At 46.6% G+C, this 19,316-nt stretch overlaps 1 protein-coding gene across 2 annotated transcripts; it reads right to left on the reverse strand.

The window, feature by feature from the left end:
• Positions 1 to 4,930: 4,930 nt before the first annotated feature.
• NUDT7 (nudix hydrolase 7) lies at positions 4,931 to 17,490 on the reverse strand. Of its 2 annotated transcripts, XM_005905696.3 has the most exons (4): positions 17,372 to 17,490; positions 15,149 to 15,302; positions 13,885 to 14,043; positions 4,933 to 8,898 (listed from the first exon to the last, which is right to left on the reverse strand). In XM_005905696.3, the coding sequence occupies exons 1-4, from the start codon at positions 17,467 to 17,469 to the stop codon at positions 8,530 to 8,532; spliced, it is 780 nt and encodes a 259-aa protein (XP_005905758.2). In that variant the 5' UTR covers positions 17,470 to 17,490; the 3' UTR covers positions 4,933 to 8,529. The 2 variants fall into 2 exon arrangements, with proteins under 2 accessions (XP_005905759.2, XP_005905758.2); XM_005905697.3 differs by lacking the exon at positions 13,885 to 14,043 and having other exon boundaries at positions 4,931 to 8,898.
• Between the last annotated feature and the right edge of the window lie 1,826 nt (positions 17,491 to 19,316).

The following is a 19,316-nucleotide window of genomic DNA, read 5'->3' on the forward strand; positions in this document are numbered from 1 at the left end:
GGTCTCTCCAACTTCTCCTGGCTGCTGGTGTTCCTTAGCATGTGGTAGCATCACTCCATCTCAGGCTCCGTCTTCAACCTTCTTCTCCTTTCATTTATAAGGACACAAGTCATTGCACTTAGAGTCCATCTTAAGTTCGGGATGGTCTCCTTTTAAGATCCTTAACTTAATTACATCTGCCAAGACTCTATTTCCAGTTAAAGTCACCTTCCCAGGTACTGGTGGGTAGGACTTGGATGTCTTCTTGGGTGTTCCCAAGTGGCTCAGTGGTAAAAGAACATGTCTGACAATGCAATAGATATGGGTTTGATCCCTGGGTCATAAAGATCCCCTGGAGTAGGAAATGGCAGCCCACTCCAGTATTCTTGCCTGGAAAATCCAGGAGAGGATTTGGTGGGCTATAGTCCATGGGGCCGAAAACAATCGGCCATGACTTAGCAACTGAGCATGCATGCATTCAATTCAGTACAGAGGGCTAAAATCAGTATTTGTTCACAACAGGTTAGGAGTTCTAGCAAATCTTCAGTTTATCACCTGGTCTGATGTTAAGCCATATGGATTTATAGTCAGAAAAAAAATGTAGGTGATTTCCCATAACACTTTTATGAGCTCTATGGGATGTAGCAGATTTAGAAGAAAAACCTAGGCTGGTGGAAGGAGATGAAATGAGCCCAGAGCAGAATCTGTTCATAAACTAAAAAAGAAATGCAAATGAATTAAGAAGGTAGAACAAAACAATCAGAAGAGAAACTTCAAGTTTCCTGTACAAAATAAGTCAAAAAGAGAAGAAGTTGAAACAGGGGTACCATTGACAATCATGATGAAATAAGGGATAAAAGCTCAAAGATATAAAATGCAAAATGAGGAAAACTACAGTCAAGGGAATATCAAACCAAGGCTACATCTATACAATGAAAATTTATGAACTTGAATATGAGACCTTTAAAAGGATCTTTAAATTGCTTCAGGAAATATTTCTTCTTCCAGTCATTCCTAGTGGAATCTCTGACATAAAAACTACTGCCTACATCAAAAACATGTCCACCACATACTGGCCATCTCTAACAAACACATGAAAAGATGCTCAACATCACTCATTATCAGAGAAATGCAAATCAAAACCACAATGAGGTACCATCTCACACCAGTCAGAATGGCGCAATCCAAAAGTCTACAGACAATAAATGCTGGAGAGGGTGCGGAGAAAAGGGAACCCTCTTACACTGTTGGTGGGAATGCAAACTAGTACAGCCACTATAGAGAACAGTGTGGAGATTCCTTAAAAAACTGGGAATAAAACTGCCATACGACCCAGCAATCCCACTGCTGGGCATACACACTGAGGAAACCAGAATTGAAAGAGACACGTGTACCCCAATGTTCATCGCAGCACTGTTCACAATAGTTAGACATGGAAGCAACCTAGATGTCCATCTGCAGATGAATGAATAAGAAAGCTGTGGTACATGTACACAATGGAGTATTACTCAGCCATTAAAAAGAACACATTTGAATCAGTTCTAATGAGGTGGATGAAATTGGAGCCTATTATACAGAGTGAAGTAAGTCAGAAAGAAAAACACCAATATAGTATATTAATGCATATATATGGAATTTAGAAAGATGGTAATGATGACCCTATATGCGAGACAGCAAAAGAGACACAGATATAAAGAACAGACTTTTGGACTCAGTGGGAGAAGGCGAGGGTGGGATGATTTGAGAGAATAGCACTGGGACATGTATATTACCATATGAGAAATAGATGACCAGTCCAAGTTAGATGCATGAAACAGGGCACTCAAAGCCGGTGCTCTGGGACAACCCTGAGGGATGGGATGTGGAGGGAGGTGGGAGGGGGGTTCAGGATGGGGGACACATGTGCACCTGTGGCTGATTCATGTCAATGTATGGCAAAAGCCACCACTTGTAGGGCAAAAGCCACCAATATTGTAATTAGCCTCCAATTAAAATAAATTAATTCATTTTTAAAACTCAGAAACTATTTAAAAAAAAGTTCTGGCCATCTAACCTTTAAACTCTAACTTCCTGGGCTTACTCCTCAGCATGCATGCGGGCCAAAATAGGTCCTGAACATCTATCATCTTCTGTCATGGTTCAAATTCTTTGGAAAATGTAATGCACTTAGCTCAGCTACTTAAGTTGTTATTGTTCAGTTGTTAAGTCCTGTCCAACTCCCAAGGACTGCAGCACACCAGGCTCCTCTGTTCTCCACAATCTCCTGGAGTTTGCTCAAACTCATGTCCATTGAGTCAGTGATGCCATCCAACCATCTCACCCTCTGTCATCCCCTTCTCCTCCTGCCCTCCATCTTTCTCAGCATCAGGGTCTTTTCTAATTGGTTGGCTCTTTGCATCAGGTGGCCAAAGTATTGGAGCTTTCAGCTTCAGCATCGGTCCTTCCAGTGAATATTCAGGGTTGATTTCCTTCAGAATTGTCTGGTTTGATCTCTTTGATATGCAAGGGACTCTCAAGAGTCTTCTCCAGTACCACAATTTAAAAGCATCAATTCTTTGTGTTCAGCCTTCTTTTTTGGTCCAACTCTTACATCTGTACATGACTTTGTTGGCAAAGTGATATCTCTGCTTTTTAGTTCCTATCTAGGTCATCTGTTTAAATAGACCACATGAGTCACAGATTTCATGCATTCTTGGTGATAGCCAATTCTTTGCGACGGCATGGACTATAGTCCGCCAGGCTCCTCTGTCCATGGGATTTCCCAGGCAAGACTACTACAGTGAGTTGCTGTTTTCTTCTACAAAGTCATGGATTCTTGGCTATCAAATTAGATGCTACCTTTGGGTTGACCATGGATCCCTGGTCCATTCACCAGAGGCCAGGGGAAGTCAGACTGAGGGGTTGCATGGTCTGTGGATCTGTTATATATATGTGTGCTCAGTCGCTCAGTCATGTCCAACTCTTTATGGCCCCATGGACTATAGCCCTCCAGGCTCCTCTGTCCATGGAATTTTCCAGGCAAGAATGCTAGAGTGGTTGCCATTTCCTTCTCCAGAGGATCCTCCTGATCTAGGGATAGAATCCACATCTCTTGTGTCTCCTGTATTGGCAGACAATTCTTTACCATTGTGTCACCTGGGAAGCCTAGAGAGAGCGAGAGAGAGAGAGAGAGAGAGAGAGAGAAAGGTATGCAAAGGGGTGTGATGAAGCAGTGTCTGTGCTACGTAAATAGGGCTGGTTGGAGGAGTGGGCATAGAGGATTTGAGTCTTAAGTCTGAGGGGTATGCAACAATGGGACGGCAGACAGAGCTGTCCAAGTGGTGATGAGGGGGCAATCAAGATTTCTGAATGGAGGACTTCCATGGCGGTCCAGTGGTTAAGACTCCTCACTCCCACTGCAGGGGGCATGGGTCCGACCCCAGGTCCCTGGTTGGGGAATTTCCACGTGCTGCACGGTGCACCAGAAACAAAGATTTCTGAATGGAGTCTAGACACAGACCCCAGGAGGGACCCTAGGGGCTGATCACTCCAGCAGTTGTATCAAAACCCCGTGCTAGTCTCAGATAGGAAACCAGCTGGCAACAAGAAAAAGAAATTACGTTTAATCGTCTCATCTGAAGGGTGGAGGAATGTTGCGCCATCTCAGTTCCTTACCCGGAAAGCTGGCACCGTGAAAGGACTTGTTGTACGAGCAAGGATGCCAGCACTCTCATTTATTAATTGGTATGCTCCACTTTAATTAAAATCATCATAGCTAATCATTCATTTCAATATGTGCTGCAGCAGCTGAATAAACTGGAGGACATGACAAAGGGGAAAATAAACTCTGCTCTGTCCCAATGTTTTCAGCTTTGCTCTCCCTTTCCCATGTAGTGATTCAAGGGAAAGGTTAACATAACCCTTCTATTCTTGCCTCTGTCCCTAGAAAGTGAGCCTTATGTTGAGTGAGTATAGTAGAATATGAGCTGTGAAATTCATACATGTGTATTTGGATGTTGGCTCTGTGACCATGGGCTAATATTTAACTTCTCTGATTCTCAAATTTTCATGTCTAAAAATGGGAATAATACTACTACTCACTGCAGAGATTCGGTGGAGGGTTAAATGAAATAATCAAAATGAAGGGCCAGGTTTATAATTGTTGTTCAGTCGCTCCGTGGTACCGACTCTTTGTGACTCCGTGGACTGCAGCACACCAGGCTTTTCTGTCTTTCACCATCTCCCAGAGTTTGCTCAAACTCAAGGTTTATAACAGGTGCTCAATAAACAATAGTCCCCATCATCACCACCATCATCTCATTCACCTGGGTAACGTCGCCTTATCCGTCAGCCTGGCTCAGCCACCGCCTCCTCAGGGACGGCTTCTCTGAGTCCCTCCTCCCTCTGTGTGTTCATTCCCATCACGTGACTGTATTTGAGTCTGCCGTTTACTCAGGTGCCCCCCTGGTGTACACAGTTAAGCAACTGTTGTTTAGGACTGAAATGAAAGTAGTATTTTTCTTGTACCTAGTATATTTTCAAATGGCTACCAAGTTAGGAGGACATAAACACTTGTTAAATCGTTCACATATAGTAACATAACAAACCAAATTATTAGGTGTTTTCCTTTGGCCTAGATATACTGTGAAAAAAATGACTGAGATGCCAAGGGTACTCATTGTGAACCAAGAAAATTCATGAACTTCTGGTGTAGGAAAAATGATATTCAGAACTAGAGAAATAGCAATGCTTATTATTACCATTATAATGTCCTAGTTATAATAATATCAAATTACCAGCTAACAGTAACATTGTTACTATTTCCTAGGCATTATTCTAAGCATTTGGGTGTGCTTTAAGTAAGAAGGTCACATGTACTAACTCTTTTTTTTTTTTTAGGTAGAAGTGAATTTTATTCATAATTTTATTATAAAATTCTTATTGAATAACATTAGAACACAAATTTTTCTAAAATGGAAACACTTTACTGATTTTTCACACTCTTAAGTAATACATTATCATTTTTATTTTTCTTAAATTTTATTTTTAAACTTTACAATATTGTATTGGTTCTGCCATACAGGCATACACGTGTTCCCCATCCTGAACCCTCCTCCCTCCTCCCTCCACATGTACTAACTCTTAATCCCATCAACAGACCTAAAGTAAAGAGTTTCTCCCACATTAGAGGAGGAAACTAAGAACTGTAGAGGATGAGTAACTTGCTAAAGGTCACTGAATGGATGGATGCCTTAGCTGGGATTCAAATCTAGGCATCCTGACTCCCCACTCAGACTTAACCACCTGCTTACCAAGGCCACAGGGATGCAAAGAAAAGAGTTGAGATGCCTGGATGGCAGAATGCACAGATTTTAGGGACTGGAGACAATAAGTATTTGGGGGTGTCCGTCCAGCCCCCTTTCTTCAGGAATGCTCCCACCCAGACCCACCTGACTCAGGGGCCTTTGGGAAACACGTGCAACTGTGGCCCCAGCTCTGAGCCTTGCCCTTGAACATGTCCATAGGTTCCTGGAAACCTGCCAGGTGAGCCGAACAGGGCCAAGTGTTGTCCCCTCTAAAGAATTAGGGGCTGGAGCACTGAGTTTCTGTTGCTTTTCTCTGTCTGTATCAATAACTCAGGAAGATGGTTATCATCATAAGAATGGCAGGATGCAGAAGTCAAGATGCACCTCCTCTTGCTTTTGAGGTAGAGGTTTGCCCCCTGACGACTTTTTAATTGGAGGATAACTGCTTTACAATATTGTGTTAATTCTGCCGTACACGAAGGAGTCAGCTCTATGGACATATATATCCCCTCCCCGTTGGACTTTCCCCCCACCACTACCCCATTGCACCCGTCTAGGTCATCACAGAGCACCAAACTGAACGCCCTAAGCTGTACAGCAGCATCCCACTATCTGTTTTACACATCAGCTCGGCTCTGTTCAGTTGCTCAGCTGTGTCCGACTCTGCGACCCCATGGACTGTGGCACGCCAGGCCTCCCTGTCCATCACCAATTCCCAGGGCATACTCAAACTCATGTCCATTGAGTCGGTGATGCCATCCAACCATCGCATCCTCTGTCATCCCCTTCTCCTCCCGCCTTCAATCTTTCCCAGCATCAGGGTCCTTTCCAATGAGTCAGTTCTTCACACGAGGTGGCCCAAGTACTGGAGCTTCAGTTATACACAGGGTAGTGTATATATGTGAATCCTCCCCGTCCCACCCTCTCAATTCATCCCACCCTCCCCGTCCACCACCCACGTCCCTTCTCTAAGTCTGTGTCTCTAAACCTGGCCTGGAAATAGACTCATCTGTACCATTTTTCTAGATTCTACATATATACGTTAATAAACAGTATTTGTTTTTCTGACATGCTTCACTCTGTATGACCGACTCTAGGTCCATCCACATCGCTCCTTGAGGTTGATTTGTTCAGTGGTTCTGCAGAGTTTGTGAGATCAGTGCTCTGCCAATAGTTTCTTTGAGTCAAACTTCCTAAATGTCTGGCCATTGTAACAGGATATTTAACTAGAACCCTGAACATAAATGTCATGAAATAAACCACTAAAAAGGGGGTGGGCAATACCCCCATCACTGCGGTGTTGGTGGTGGTTTAGTCACTCAGTCATGTCCGGGTCTTTTTGACCCTGTGGACTGTAGCCTGCCAGGCTCCTCTGTCCGTGGTATTATCCCGGCAAGAATACTGGAGTGGGTTGCCATTTCCTCCTCCAGGGGATCTTCTTGACCCAGGGATTGAACCTGTGTGTCTCCTGCCTTGCAGGCAGATTCTTTCCTGACTGAGCCAGTTGGGTGGCCATGCATGTCACTCAGAGTGAGGACTTAGGTTGGGTCATCTCCACTTAGAAACTAGGCAGGTCTGTGGTGTTTGCATAAACAAACAGTTCGGAAAGTTCTGCACTACCAGAGGTCAACCATTTACCCAGCAATTATGCTGCTGTCAGATTGTAAATACATATTTGCAAATTCCTCTATAATTGTTCGGAAACCATGTAGGCCTGTTCCTGCAGGGCTGGTTATAGAATGTTAATGGGTTAACTCACTCAACATCTGCTTTTGAAGCTGCAGCCAGATTTGCACCGTTTCAACATTTACGGGCATAAAGCTGCAGATTGAATGTTTTCCTCCGCCAGCTCTCAGAAAATCAGAATTCAGCAGCAATGGACAGTGGCATGGCTGACTAAATGGATTCAGCGTGTGGGCACCGTATTTTCAGCTACAACACAGGACCCCCTCGGTCCCCGATCTGGTCCAGGATGGCTAACACCTTAATTAAGGAGAGAAATCTCTGCTAACTCTAAAGTTTGACATATGATGATGCCCCTGTAAGAAGTAATAAATTTCAAGGCGTGCGATTCAGAATATATGTCTCTCTGACCTCTGATTTGAGGGTTGTCCTTGAAATGCGTGTTTTTCTGCTATCATATTAAGGCAGGTAATCTGCCCTGATTGTCGGCCTCTCATATTCTTTTAGCTATTTTGGATCATGACTGTCAAACCCCACCAACACCCAAAGTCGTCTTGTGCATGTCCCAGGAACCGTATGTTAAATGTCAGATCATCCTGAATTCTAATTACTGACAACACCTCAAGTTTGGGTGAATATCCATCCAACCATTTTCAAGAGTTATGGTGTATTATTCAGGCTATAGCTCTGCTGTAACAAAATGACCCCAATTACAGTGGCAGCAGTGACAGAGCTTTCTTTTTCTCCCATGTAACCGTCCCAAAGGAATAGCCCAGGATGGCAGGTTGCTTTGCTCCACAGTCTTTCAGAGATCCAAGGTCTTACATCTTTTAGCTCTGACTTTCCTGCAGGAATTGTAAAGTCAAGGCTGGGTTGCAGATAAATCATGGAAAAGGCAATCGAGGGAGTTTGGTTTATCTCTTAAATTGAAATTGGAGATGACCAGCAAGAACGATTTCACATCCCATTGGCCTAAATTTAATTTCAGAGCTACATTTAACTGCACTGGAACTTAGTCAATGCTGGTTCTGCCTGGGGAGCTATGGGCTCAGCTTCAACTCTATAGCCAAGGAGAAGGAGGGTGTGTTCTGATGGCTGGTCAGGAGTTTCTGTCACACGTAACAACAGAGAGAGAGAGGTTACCTTGTACAAATAAGATCAATGCCACATGGTCATACATTCAACAAATATTTTTAAAATATTGATTTTATCTGTCTGTGCTGGGTCTTAGTTGCAGCATATGGGATCTAGTTCTCTGCCCAGGGATTGAACTCGGGCCCCCTGCTCTGGGAGCTCAGAGTCTTAGCCACCGGACCACTTTTCTTACACATGTAAGAAAAGTATTGTTACACATATTGGGGGTGAAACTATGCAATAGTATAAACACATTTTTCTACTTTTTAAAGACTTTTGCTTTTTCAGACAGTAGAGGACAACTGGGGAAAAGGCAAGGTTTTTTACCTTCAAGTTGCAGTAAAAATATTCACACCTGTCAAATTCCAACAGCTGGTCGAATCATTGTTCCGTGGCTAAGCCCACAAGAACACTGCTCAGAGAGTCATTTGGGTGTTGGTCTCATAAATCATAACTTGCTCAGAGCATGTTTCTGAGGCTTCAGGAAGGACTCTTCAGAGGGTGGAATCAAATCGCTGAGATTAAAATCAACCTCAAAGGAGGGTTTTTCCCCCAAAATCACTAAGGCGATAAACACGGCACATCTTGCAGTCAGTCCCCGGATGCAGTACGTCACACCATCTTCAGGGTCCGTGTACTCAAAGCAGTGAACAATAACACGACGACCGCAGCGTGTCACGTGACTCTGATGGTAAACACGGGGACGCAGGAAGTACTCCAGAGGCACCAGGAACACGTTCTTAACTTCATCCGGGTTAGGTCTGGCCTCAAAGTTGGAGTCTATAAATCCTACAACCGGCGTTATCCACATATCCTTCTGAAAGCAGAACACGAAGACACTGAGACGTGAGCGATACAGTTTAAAAAATAAAAAAGTATGTCTAAACGCATGCTAAGCTAAGCTAAGCCACTTCAGTTGTGTCCGACTCTGTACGACCCCATAGACAGCAGCCCACCAGGCTCCCCGTCCCTGGGATTCTCCAGGCAAGAACACTGGAGTGGGTTGCCATTTCCTTCTCCAATGCATGAAACTGAAAAGTGAAAGTGAAGTCGCTCAGTCGTGTCTGACTCTTTGCGACCCCATGGACTGCAGCCTACCAGGCTCCTCTGCCCATGGGATTTTCCACACAAGAGTACTGGAGTGGGGTGCCACTGCCTTCTCCCAAACGCATGCTACTTCAGCATAAACTAAGCTCACAGGCCAAAGCAGTCTGTTACATAAAACTTCTTCTATAAGTAAACTTTATGTCCCTTAAATGGAGGCGTGGGCTTCCCTGGCTCAGTGGTAAAGAATCCGCCTGCCAATACAGATTGGAGACAGGAGACGTGGGTTCGATCCCTGGGTCGAGAAGGTCCCCTGGAGAAGGAAATGGCAACCTACTCCAGTATTCCTGCCTGGAGAATCTCATGGACAGAGGAGCCTAGGAGGCTAGCTGGCGGGGAGATTTCTATTTATAACCACCACTGTTCTGAAATGAACGCAGGGTGCTGTTCCGTGAAAGATTCTACCTGGAGTCTTGCAGGGGAGGCCTGCGGTTTAGTGTAAGAGCTGATGGGGGAGGCATGACCTTGAATGAGAAAGGGAGACGAATTGGGGAATTCCTGAGAGAAAGTGAGCGGGGAAATCCAGGGAGACACTGTGGGGCTGGGCTCCTACAGGAGGACCAATATGCCTGTGGGAGGTCTTGAGGGAGGGCAGCTAATGCGTGTTGAAGAGCAGTGATGACTCAGATGGTTAACTGAATTAATGACGCAAGTCAACATCTGGACCGGGAGCGGAGGAGGGGAGCGCGGGCTCGAGACGTCTGTAAGGTGGGACGTCTGGGGTTGTGAGCTGCCCCGAGGCCCGGACCCAGCAGCAGCCCTCACTGTGCTCGGCCTGCCTGACAGCCTCTTCTGTCACAAGGTCCCCTCAAGCAGCCGCTGAGATGAAGGCTCAGATGCCAGGGGTTTCTTAAGGAAGAGCTCGAGGACAAAGGATTGAGGGCGGGAGCAGGGAAGCCAAGAAGGGATGCTGCGGGCAGCTCCAGCATATAAAGTGTACCTCGGTCTGTCCCGGGAGATGATGAGGGAGCTGGGCTTTCATCCCCGGCCTCTGCCTGGCCAGGAGTAAATCAAGACAGTGCTGACCCATGGGGGCGGGGCGCGGCTCCAGGAGCCTGAGGGCATGAGTATGGAGAGAGAACCAGAGTGTGTGTGTCTGTGTGTGTCAGAAACACATCCTAAGAGGACTGTTACCGCGTATATACAGAATCGAGAAAAGTGGCACTGATGGATGAACCTACGTGCAGGAAGGGAATGGAGCCGCAGACACGGCTCTGTGGACACAGAGAGCAGCCTCGTGGACACAGAGGGGCAAGGAGAGGGCGGGCGAGGCAGAAAGCAGCATCGCCGTTTGCACACTCCCCTGTGTCAGACAGACGGCTGGCGAGGAGCTGCCGTGTGATACGCGGAGGCCAGCCTGGCGCTCTGCGGTGACCTAGACGGGTGGCACAGGGGAAGGGAGGGAGGCTCCAGAGGGAGGTGATACATGTATAATTACTGCTGATTTGCATTGTTGTATGGTGGAAACCCACACTACACTGTAAAGCAAATTTCCTCCAATTAAGAAATAAATTAAAAAAAAAAAAAAAAAAGCATCTGGACAGACCTTGGAGTGTCGCTCACCGTGCATCCGTGGCTGCTCTCTCCATTCAAACCCCACAGCCTGTGGGCCCCTCGTCTAGAATCCATCAGCCTCCCCCAGGTTCTTCATAACAACCTGCTCCTGAAGAAGCTTTACCAATGGAAACTGGATCAGAAAAAACTTGCCCATGGCCACACCTGGCTCCCACTTGGCAGAAGCCAGGATTCTACCCTAGGCCTGCTGCCCATATGCTGGAGTCGAGTGCTCAAGTTCTATCAAAATGCTGGTCACCAAATCTCCAAGCTGGCACACCAGTAAGCGGCCCGGAGACCACGAGGCAGCATCCCCAGCTGTGGCTCAGGCCTTCCAGAGGTCTCAGGGCCATGCCTATTAGGCAGGTGCCTGGGCAGGAACTTTGTATGGCCAGTGCCAGCCCTTGAACTGGCATGTCAGAGTCTAAGGAAATTAGTGCAGGAAAGAAAAAGAATCAAAGCAAAGCCTCAAAGGGAGATCAGGGTTTAAGACTGAATGTTCTAGATAGGGAGTCAGGCACGCTCAACAGGGTTCAAGCTCAGCAAAGTAAGAGAGACTGTGGAAACTTGTGGCTGAAGCAGCAACTCTGCACATCCCATGTCTAAAAACACAGGTGTCTGAAATGGCAGGAAAAAAGTAGTATGTGGCAGACATCCCAGGACCCATAAAAGCCTGGATTTTGCCCATTTGCTGAGTTGAAATCCCACAGAGACTGGCTTCTGCTCTGGAAATAGGATGAGCCAGGCTTTAGAGCTCCTGGAAGAAACTGCAGACTATTAGAAACAGCCTTGGAAGTCAGGACACACCACTGAAATGTTACAGGAATCGGGCCTTCAGGAAGCGAACAAAAGGATGGAGACTGGGAGTTACGGGCCACGCGTAGAGAAAAAGGGGAACTGTCCCTCGAGGCCTTTGCAGAGAGAAGCTCATACATGTATGATACAGTGACATGTATGAAGGTCGGTTGGGGGCTGGAAGGCCTGGGAGGGTTAACACCAGGCATGGGGAAAAGCCAGTGACACCCCAAAACATCTCCAGGCATTGCCCTGTGTGTGTTCCCCAAGAGAGAAAATTACCCCCAGTCAAGAATTAGAATTCTGACTGAATTAGAATAGGCTTCTAGGCATTAAATAAATGGCACTTTTGAACCATATTTAAAAGATTTGCAAAGTCCAAAAAACAAAACAACCCTCACTGGCACTTCTAAATACAGTACATCCTCCTTGAAAGCCTTTCTTCATTCTAATTTCTCGGTGGTGTGATTGGCATTATAGCAGGAGCAGGTCATTTGAACACACACACACACCTGTGAGGACTGTTGTATGCGATCCCCTTACGGGTGAACTCAGCAGCTCTGGGGACCTTGGAAATGGACTTACTCTCATCTGGGGAACCTATAACCATTATGTGTTTTGTCAAGAGAGTTCTAAAATAAATCTCTAAGATGTCCCAGGAGATTTGCAGCTATCCCCTGAAAAGGGCTCCCATTAGAAAACACAGAGGAAGTAACTGGCATACGTCCTGTCTTAATCCAATGTTACTTTTCTGTCTCGTTTCTTTCTCACTGAGGGCACATTTATGGAATGGCCTTTAGCTTCTTCCAAGCTAAATCTCCTGGGAGTGGTGACCTCTCTATTCTTAAAATTGAGCCAATTAAGACAGATGTCAGCATCATTGATCGTCACAAAGGGCAATCTGGCTTTCTAATTTTTAGGCATCAGTGGAATTCTTCCTTTGACATAAAAATTCACATGAAAGCCCAATACTATTTAAAAAAAAAATTATACCTATTCTGATAGGTGATGAGTGAAGTTCACCTCTGGGGGATTATTCTTCCCCCAAGCCTGTAACCTTTGCTTAACCAGGAGAATAGTATCAGATAAACCCAAATTGAGGAGCGTGCAAGAACACACCTGACCTGTGCCCCTCACAAGTGTCAAGGCCATGAGAACAGGGCAGTCTAAGAAACTGGCCCAGACCAGAGACTGAGGAGACAGGCAACTAAGCACAACATGGTGTCCTGCGTGGGATCCCGGACAGAAAGGGGGACATCAGTAGAAAAACTAGTGAAAGGCAAGTAAAGCGTGGAGTTCAGTGATGGTAAAGTGCTGACACTGATTTCTTAGTGTCACAAATGTACCACAGTGATGTCCGATGTCAGTAACAGGGGGACCTGAGCACGGCTACGTGAGAACTCTCTGTGAAATCGGTAACCATTCCAAAATTACAAGTATACATGGAAAATTTTAGACCAGTCAAATAATTCTGTTATGCAACTTTAAATTCACCCTATTTACTCCTTCTGCCCTCCTCCAGGGATCTTTCCGACGTGGGTTTGACCCCTGGGTTGGGAAGATCCCCTGGAGGAGGGCATGGCAACCCATTCCAGTATTCTGGCCCGGAGAATCCCACGCACAGAGGAGCCTGGCAGGCTACAGTCCACGGGGTCACCAAGAATCGGACACGACTGAAGTGCCTTAGCAGGGCACATCACTCCTTCTCCAGTCACTTAGTGTAACAGTGAGAGTGTTGTGATCAGCTCGTAGGAAATGAGGTCCAGCTCTGTCAGTCCCAGGACACCTTTCGTTGTTATGTTTGTTTGTTTCGTATATACTATCAAATCCTGCTTCAAACAGAAATGCAGTTACAAGTAGTGACTGTTTCTAAACAGCTTCCCTAGATCTCAGGATATTGCTCAATCTATGTGATATGGAGAAGCCTGGTTCCATGGTATGTGCAAAAATGAGTACCTTCAGTGGCCTCCAAGGGGCTAAAATTTGGTATGTGGCATGCTCAAGTGTGTGTTATTTTTTTCAAAAGAATTCTCAAAAATAAACCCATCTAGAGAAAACTGTGAACTGAATGTCAACGAAAGAACACTGAGGCATCTACAGGGTTCCACAGCACCCAGTCTGAAAACCGCTGATGGTGTTCAGCCCTTTCATTTCTGGACGGGGAAGGAGGGGCCCAGATAGGAAGTGGGGGTTGCCCAAGGCCTCTTAGCCCAGTGGGGGCAAAGTCCACACATGAGCCAGAGTCTCTTGACTCTGTACCGCATGCTTGAGGGTCGTGGGATCCTGAAGATAGTCTACCTACTGCGAGCTCACGCGAGTCTAAGCCAGACAGCTCCACCCCCAGCCTTACATCAAACGGCAGTGGCATCAGGCAGCAGACCACCTCCACTTGATGAGGACGCAGCCCCACTTCCTCCTGGGCTTCCCGGAGAGCCGTGGCCACGTCGTCCGCGTCCGTAGGTTCGCACTTACCTCCAGGAAAGCAGACCTCTCCAGGTGACCTTCTCAGCTGGATATGGAAGGAACAGAGCCGCCGTGTGGGATTCCAAGTTTGGTACCACTCATTCATTCAACAAGTATGTGCTGAATTTCTGTCTTGTGCCAGAGACCATTCCCATACTTGTGGCAACCAGTAGGGAATAAGACCAGAAAGAAAAGTTTTTCTTTTTTTTAAACTTGAGTCCTTTAAAAAATTGAACTAGGAGAATTACCCTCACTTCTGATTTTTCTCTCCTTGCCCTCCAAAGATAGTATACACACACACAGATTTACACTGATGGAGAAAAAAGGCAGAACAAAAGGATAATGAAAAGGCCAGCATTCTGAATGGATAACCTTTATCGAGTGCTTATGGGTCTGGGCACAATGCTTCAGATGGATTTCTTGTCAATGAGTCTGAACAATTCTATAAGCAACTATTTTTTAAAATATTTTTTAAAATTGAGATGAAATGTTATTCCTTAAAAAACTTAATATATTTTTTAAAGTACAGTTGATCTACAATGTTGTGTTAGTTTCTGGTATACAGCAAAGTGATCTGGATACACACATATACACACTATACCTGGGGTGGGATTAATCTAAAACAGTGGCTCTTGGTGGGGGCAGTTTTATGCCCCCCATCCCTGGTGGGCTGCCGTCTCTGGGGTTGCACAGAGTTGGACACGACTGAAGCGACTTAGCAGCAGCATCCCTGCCAAGAGAGCAGGCGATATCTGGAGACATATGTGGCTGTCACAAACTGTGTGTGTGGTCTGTGTGTGTGTGTGTTACTGGCTTCTAGTGGAAAGAGGCCAGGGATGTTGTTAAATGTCCCATAATGTACGGGGTAACTCTCACAACAAAGAATTATCCAGCCCGAATGGTGATGGCTGGATAAGAAACCCTGGCATAAAAGTATTTTAAATTACTTGCTAGCTCAATTGCTTATTTTACTTTCCAAAACTTCTCCGTAAAAAGCCACATGATTCTGTGGCTTCATGTACCCCTTGAACATCACAACTTTGAAAGCCCAACTGAGAATCTGGAACCTCAAACTATGTGCCAGTGACCACATTTCATGGGGTTTTCAAACATCCTGAGACCTTAAGGTCAGGAACCTTTCCGTCACTTACCTTCTCTGACCGGAGGGTGAACAACAGGTAAAGTTTCCCATCTTTAGCCAACAAAGGTAGAAGGATCGAACATTTGTTAGATGAACAGTGAGAATATTCGGTCCCACAGTCATGCTTTTTTAAGCGGGCCTTAGCGTCATCTATCAAACTGTTTCTAAAATGGAAACAAACCACACAGTTTAGTAACCCGGGTTATGATAAAAAGCTCCTAAACTGCATGATGTTTCTGCTTTGCTATGTGTCCTGCTGCTGCTGCTGCTAAGTCGTTTCAGTCATGTCCGACTCTGTGCGACCCCATAGACGGAAGCCCACCAGGCTCCCCCATCCCTGGGATTCTCCAGGCAAGAACACTGGAGTGGGTTGCCATTTCCTTCTCCAATGCATGAAACTGAAAAGTGAAAGGGAAGTCGCTCAGTCGTGTCCGACTCTTAGCGACCCCATGGACTAGAGCCTACCAGGCTCCTCCATCCATGGGATTTTCCAGGCAAGAGTACTGGAGTGGGGTGCCGTTGCCTTCTCCGACTTTTTAATAATATGACAGCAATAATAATACCCAAATCATGTGACTTTTGGTAAGATAAAATGAGGCAAAAATTACTAAGAACACAGTTTAGTGCCTGAGTTCACTTTAAAATCTAAATTAATTTTGAATGATGATAAAATATTCTTTCAACTGTGCAACAGTTCAGTGCTGAAACCCACAGTAATACTCAGGAAGACAGATTTGCAGAGCAAGTTCATTGTTACAAAGGTTACACCATCGTAAGGCTAAGGGCTTTCTCTTAACCTGGCCCTTACGTCACATTATCAAACCCTTGTCTTCAAATACCTTATAACACTGGTTCCCAAACTTATGCAGCAACAGAGTCACCCAGAGGGCATGTTACAACAAAGACTGTTGGGTCCACTTGTGACTTAGTAAAATCCAAGTATTTAGGCTTTAACCACACATTGTTCTCTGAATTCATAACTATGGGTTAAGGCAGTTTTGTGTAAGGGGCAAAAGCTGGTGTTTAAGTAAGCCAGACTGGTTTCAAAGTGTTAGGACTGACCTCTCTAAGCCCCCCTTTCCTGATGTGTGACATGTTGAGGATGTTTGTAAGGATTAAATGATCCAGTTCTGTGGCTGCCATTTAAATGTCTCAGTCCTTAGATGCCCCACTCCAGTACTCTTGCCTGGAAAATCCCATGGATGGAGGAGCCTGGTAGGCTCTAGTCCATGGGGTCGCTAAGAGTCGGACATGCCTGAGCGACTTCCCTTTCACTTTTCACTTTCATGCATTGGAGAAGGAAATGGCAACCCACTCCAGTGTTCTTGCCTGGAGAATCCGAGGGACAGGGAGCCTGGTGGGCTTCCGTCTCTGGGGTCGCACAGAGTCGGACACGACTGAAGCGACTTAGCAGCAGCAGCAGTCCTTAGATGCATAGTTGCTTGCCAGAGATGTGTGCTATTTCTTGCCTCTTTCTAGGAGGTAGGATGCTCAATAATGTAGTTAGGAAACTGCAGTGGGTGTTGAAAGTGCCCCAGTGGCCTGAAGAGTCCACAGGAATGCTGGCACTGGAAGGGACTCCAGAGCACATCCTAGTGCACACAGGCCGGGGTCCAGAAAACGAAACTAGAACTTCCAACCAGCAATGTGAGGGACTGCTTAAAAGTGTGGTGCCCAGAGCTGACCACAGGGACCAGCAGAAGCAACAGTCTGCAAAACCGTCCACGTAAGGAGCTGGTGCTCGGAGTAATCGCCAGGTAAACACTACTGTCGGTACATTCTGTACTACATTCTGGGTGGGCTCATCGCACCTTCTGTCCATGCTTTTCTCATTAAGGTGAAAACACGATCACGCTCCAGGCTCAGAGAGTTTGTGTAACTGAGGCTGGAAGTAGCCTGGGGACTTTGAACCGGGCGCTGCCTGGTGCGGGCTCGCTGTTCGACGGCTGAGGCTCGGCGAGCGGAAGAGGGAAGCCCTCGGGGGCTGTGCGCCCCCCAAGTGTGCAAACCCGGCTCTGTCTTTGGCGGGGGAAGGCGCGAAGGCCCGGGGATCCTGCGAGCTGCCAAAGGAGGTGAGCGTCCGGAGCGTGGGGCTCCGGAAGGAGGACAGGCGGGACCCGCAACAAGTAGCCAGAAGGCCCTGGCCACCCACGGCCCGCAACCTGTCCGGCCGCGCAGTGATCAAGGCAGGGCCAGGCCCGGCTCGGGGTGCCAGAGGTCGGGGAGGCCTTACCTGGCAGGTTCCTGGGGAGGGCCGGGTCGCGACATCGTCCCGGGAAAAGTTCGCTTCTTGCCAGCAACGCTTCCCAGGGAACTCTGCCGGACGAGCATGCGCAGAGCAGCTCCGGGCCTGGGGCGGGGAGAGAGGCGGGGCCCGGATCTGGGGGCGGGGCCTGGCTTAGGTCGCAGGGCGGGACCGAGAGCCGAGGCTGAAGATCGGGGCGGGGCGGGGCTAGTGGGGCGGGGCGAGGCGTGGGGGGCAGGGCTAGTGGGGGCTTAAGGCCCCGCCTTCCTGGTCGCGCAGAGCTTCTTCCTGCTTTCCCTCAAAGGCAAGAGCTAAAGGAAGAATTCTGAAATTGACAATTGTTGAAAATGGGGAAAGGGCAGTGCTGGTGACTTGAGAGAATTCTAACATTCGTACTCACCGTTGCTAGGAGGTCATGTTGGTTCAATTTTTCTGAACAGCAGTCCACACATGTTTACCCAGCATCTACTTTGCAGGCCGGACGGTGAGAGAACAGACGACACGGAGCTTACAGTCAAATAGGAGAGAGGGAGACAGAACTCAGACAATTACCTAGATGAAGCCGTTAGTCCCTGGGGAGCATGTGAGGGAGAAGCAAATCAGAGAAAGCTTCCCAAAGAGACTGGTATCCGAGCTGACCCGGCAAGCTGCTGTTCTTGAAGTGTGGTCCTGGGAGAAGCTGCGACCGTCCACATCAGCAGCGTCTGTGTGCTGTTAAAAATGGATAGACTCTCGGGTCGCACCCAGGAGATGCTAGATCAGAAACTGGGTGTAGAGCACAGTGAGCTGTATTGTAAGGGAGTTCTGTTGCTCTGAGAGGGAGAAGGGCGGGGGGAGAGTTTCAGGAAAAAGAATGAATTTGTGCAAAGATCCCAGAAGTAGCTGAAGAAGATCAGTGAGAGGGAGCCTGGTTTGAGCTGACATTCAAGAAGTTAATTCAGAGACGGAAGGCTAAGGCTGACTTCTCCATCCTGCACAGGAGGTGCAATGCCCAGGGCCCCCCATAATTTCAGGACTCCATGAAAAATGTTTTAATTTTCATTTCTTTCTTTCTTTTTTTGCCACCTTGAATGGCCTATGCAGTGAAAGCACCAAGTCCTAACTACTGGATTGCCAGGGAATTCCTTAACTTTAATTTCTTTCAAAAGAAGAAAATGAATATAATAAGAAGCAGTATATAATAATGAATTCTGATTGGGTTATATTCATCTTTAACCAATGCAGTCCTAAAATAATATTCATTTTATTATTTAATGGAGAAAGGTCCATAAAACCAAAATTACCTAGGGCCCATGAAAATAACAATGTAGCCCTGGTCGTGGGATAGTTGGGCCACAGTTTCCAGGACCTCCAAGACCACTGAGCTCAGCTGTTCACCTTGCCAGTTTGCCAAGGCTGGGAAAGCCCAAACCAAAAGCTTGATGGCATCCTAAGAATAGTGATGATAGTTGTTCTCTTAAATGTTAGTGTACTTAGTCCTCTGAGCAACCCCATGAAGTAAGGTTATTCCCACAGAGGTATTGCCATCCTCACTCTCCAGATCAGGAAATTTAAAAATGTCTCTTGCTTTGGGAACTTCCCTAGTGATCCAGTGGTTAAGACTGGATGCTTCCCATGCAGGGGGCGTGGGGTTAAGGTTAGATCATTCTGACCTCTTGAGTTCATTTATTTTGATGCAACCTCTCGCAAGCAACTGGCCTGTGAATTATGTGGATCTGATTGGCAGTGAGACAGAGATGAATCGACATATCCATTGCAGATACTTTGTGCCAGGCATGTCTAAAGTGCAGCCCCCTGACCTCCAAGACCTCTTAGTCTGTTGGGGATGATAATGAATGTGTAGTGTGCTCTAGCTCTGTATAAAAAGAGTGAAGATGGAGTTGGGGGCTGGAGATTATTGTTCAAGCATTCTATTTTCTCTTCTTTCGCCCAT

This window comes from Bos mutus, chromosome 18 (genome assembly GCF_027580195.1).
Source record: "Bos mutus isolate GX-2022 chromosome 18, NWIPB_WYAK_1.1, whole genome shotgun sequence".
In the NCBI taxonomy this organism is placed as follows: Eukaryota; Metazoa; Chordata; class Mammalia; order Artiodactyla; family Bovidae; genus Bos; species Bos mutus.

Coding starts and splice junctions, on each gene's coding strand:
- NUDT7 (XM_005905696.3), bottom strand. CDS start 17,469: ATGCTCGTCCGGCAGAGTTCCCTGGGAAGCGTTGCTGGCAAGAAGCGA. Junction 14,044..15,148: donor TCACCCTCCGGTCAGAGAAG/GTAAGTGACGGA, acceptor TTCCATATCCAG/CTGAGAAGGTCACCTGGAGA. Junction 8,899..13,884: donor TGATGCCACTGCCGTTTGAT/GTAAGGCTGGGG, acceptor TTCTGCTTTCAG/AAGGATATGTGGATAACGCC.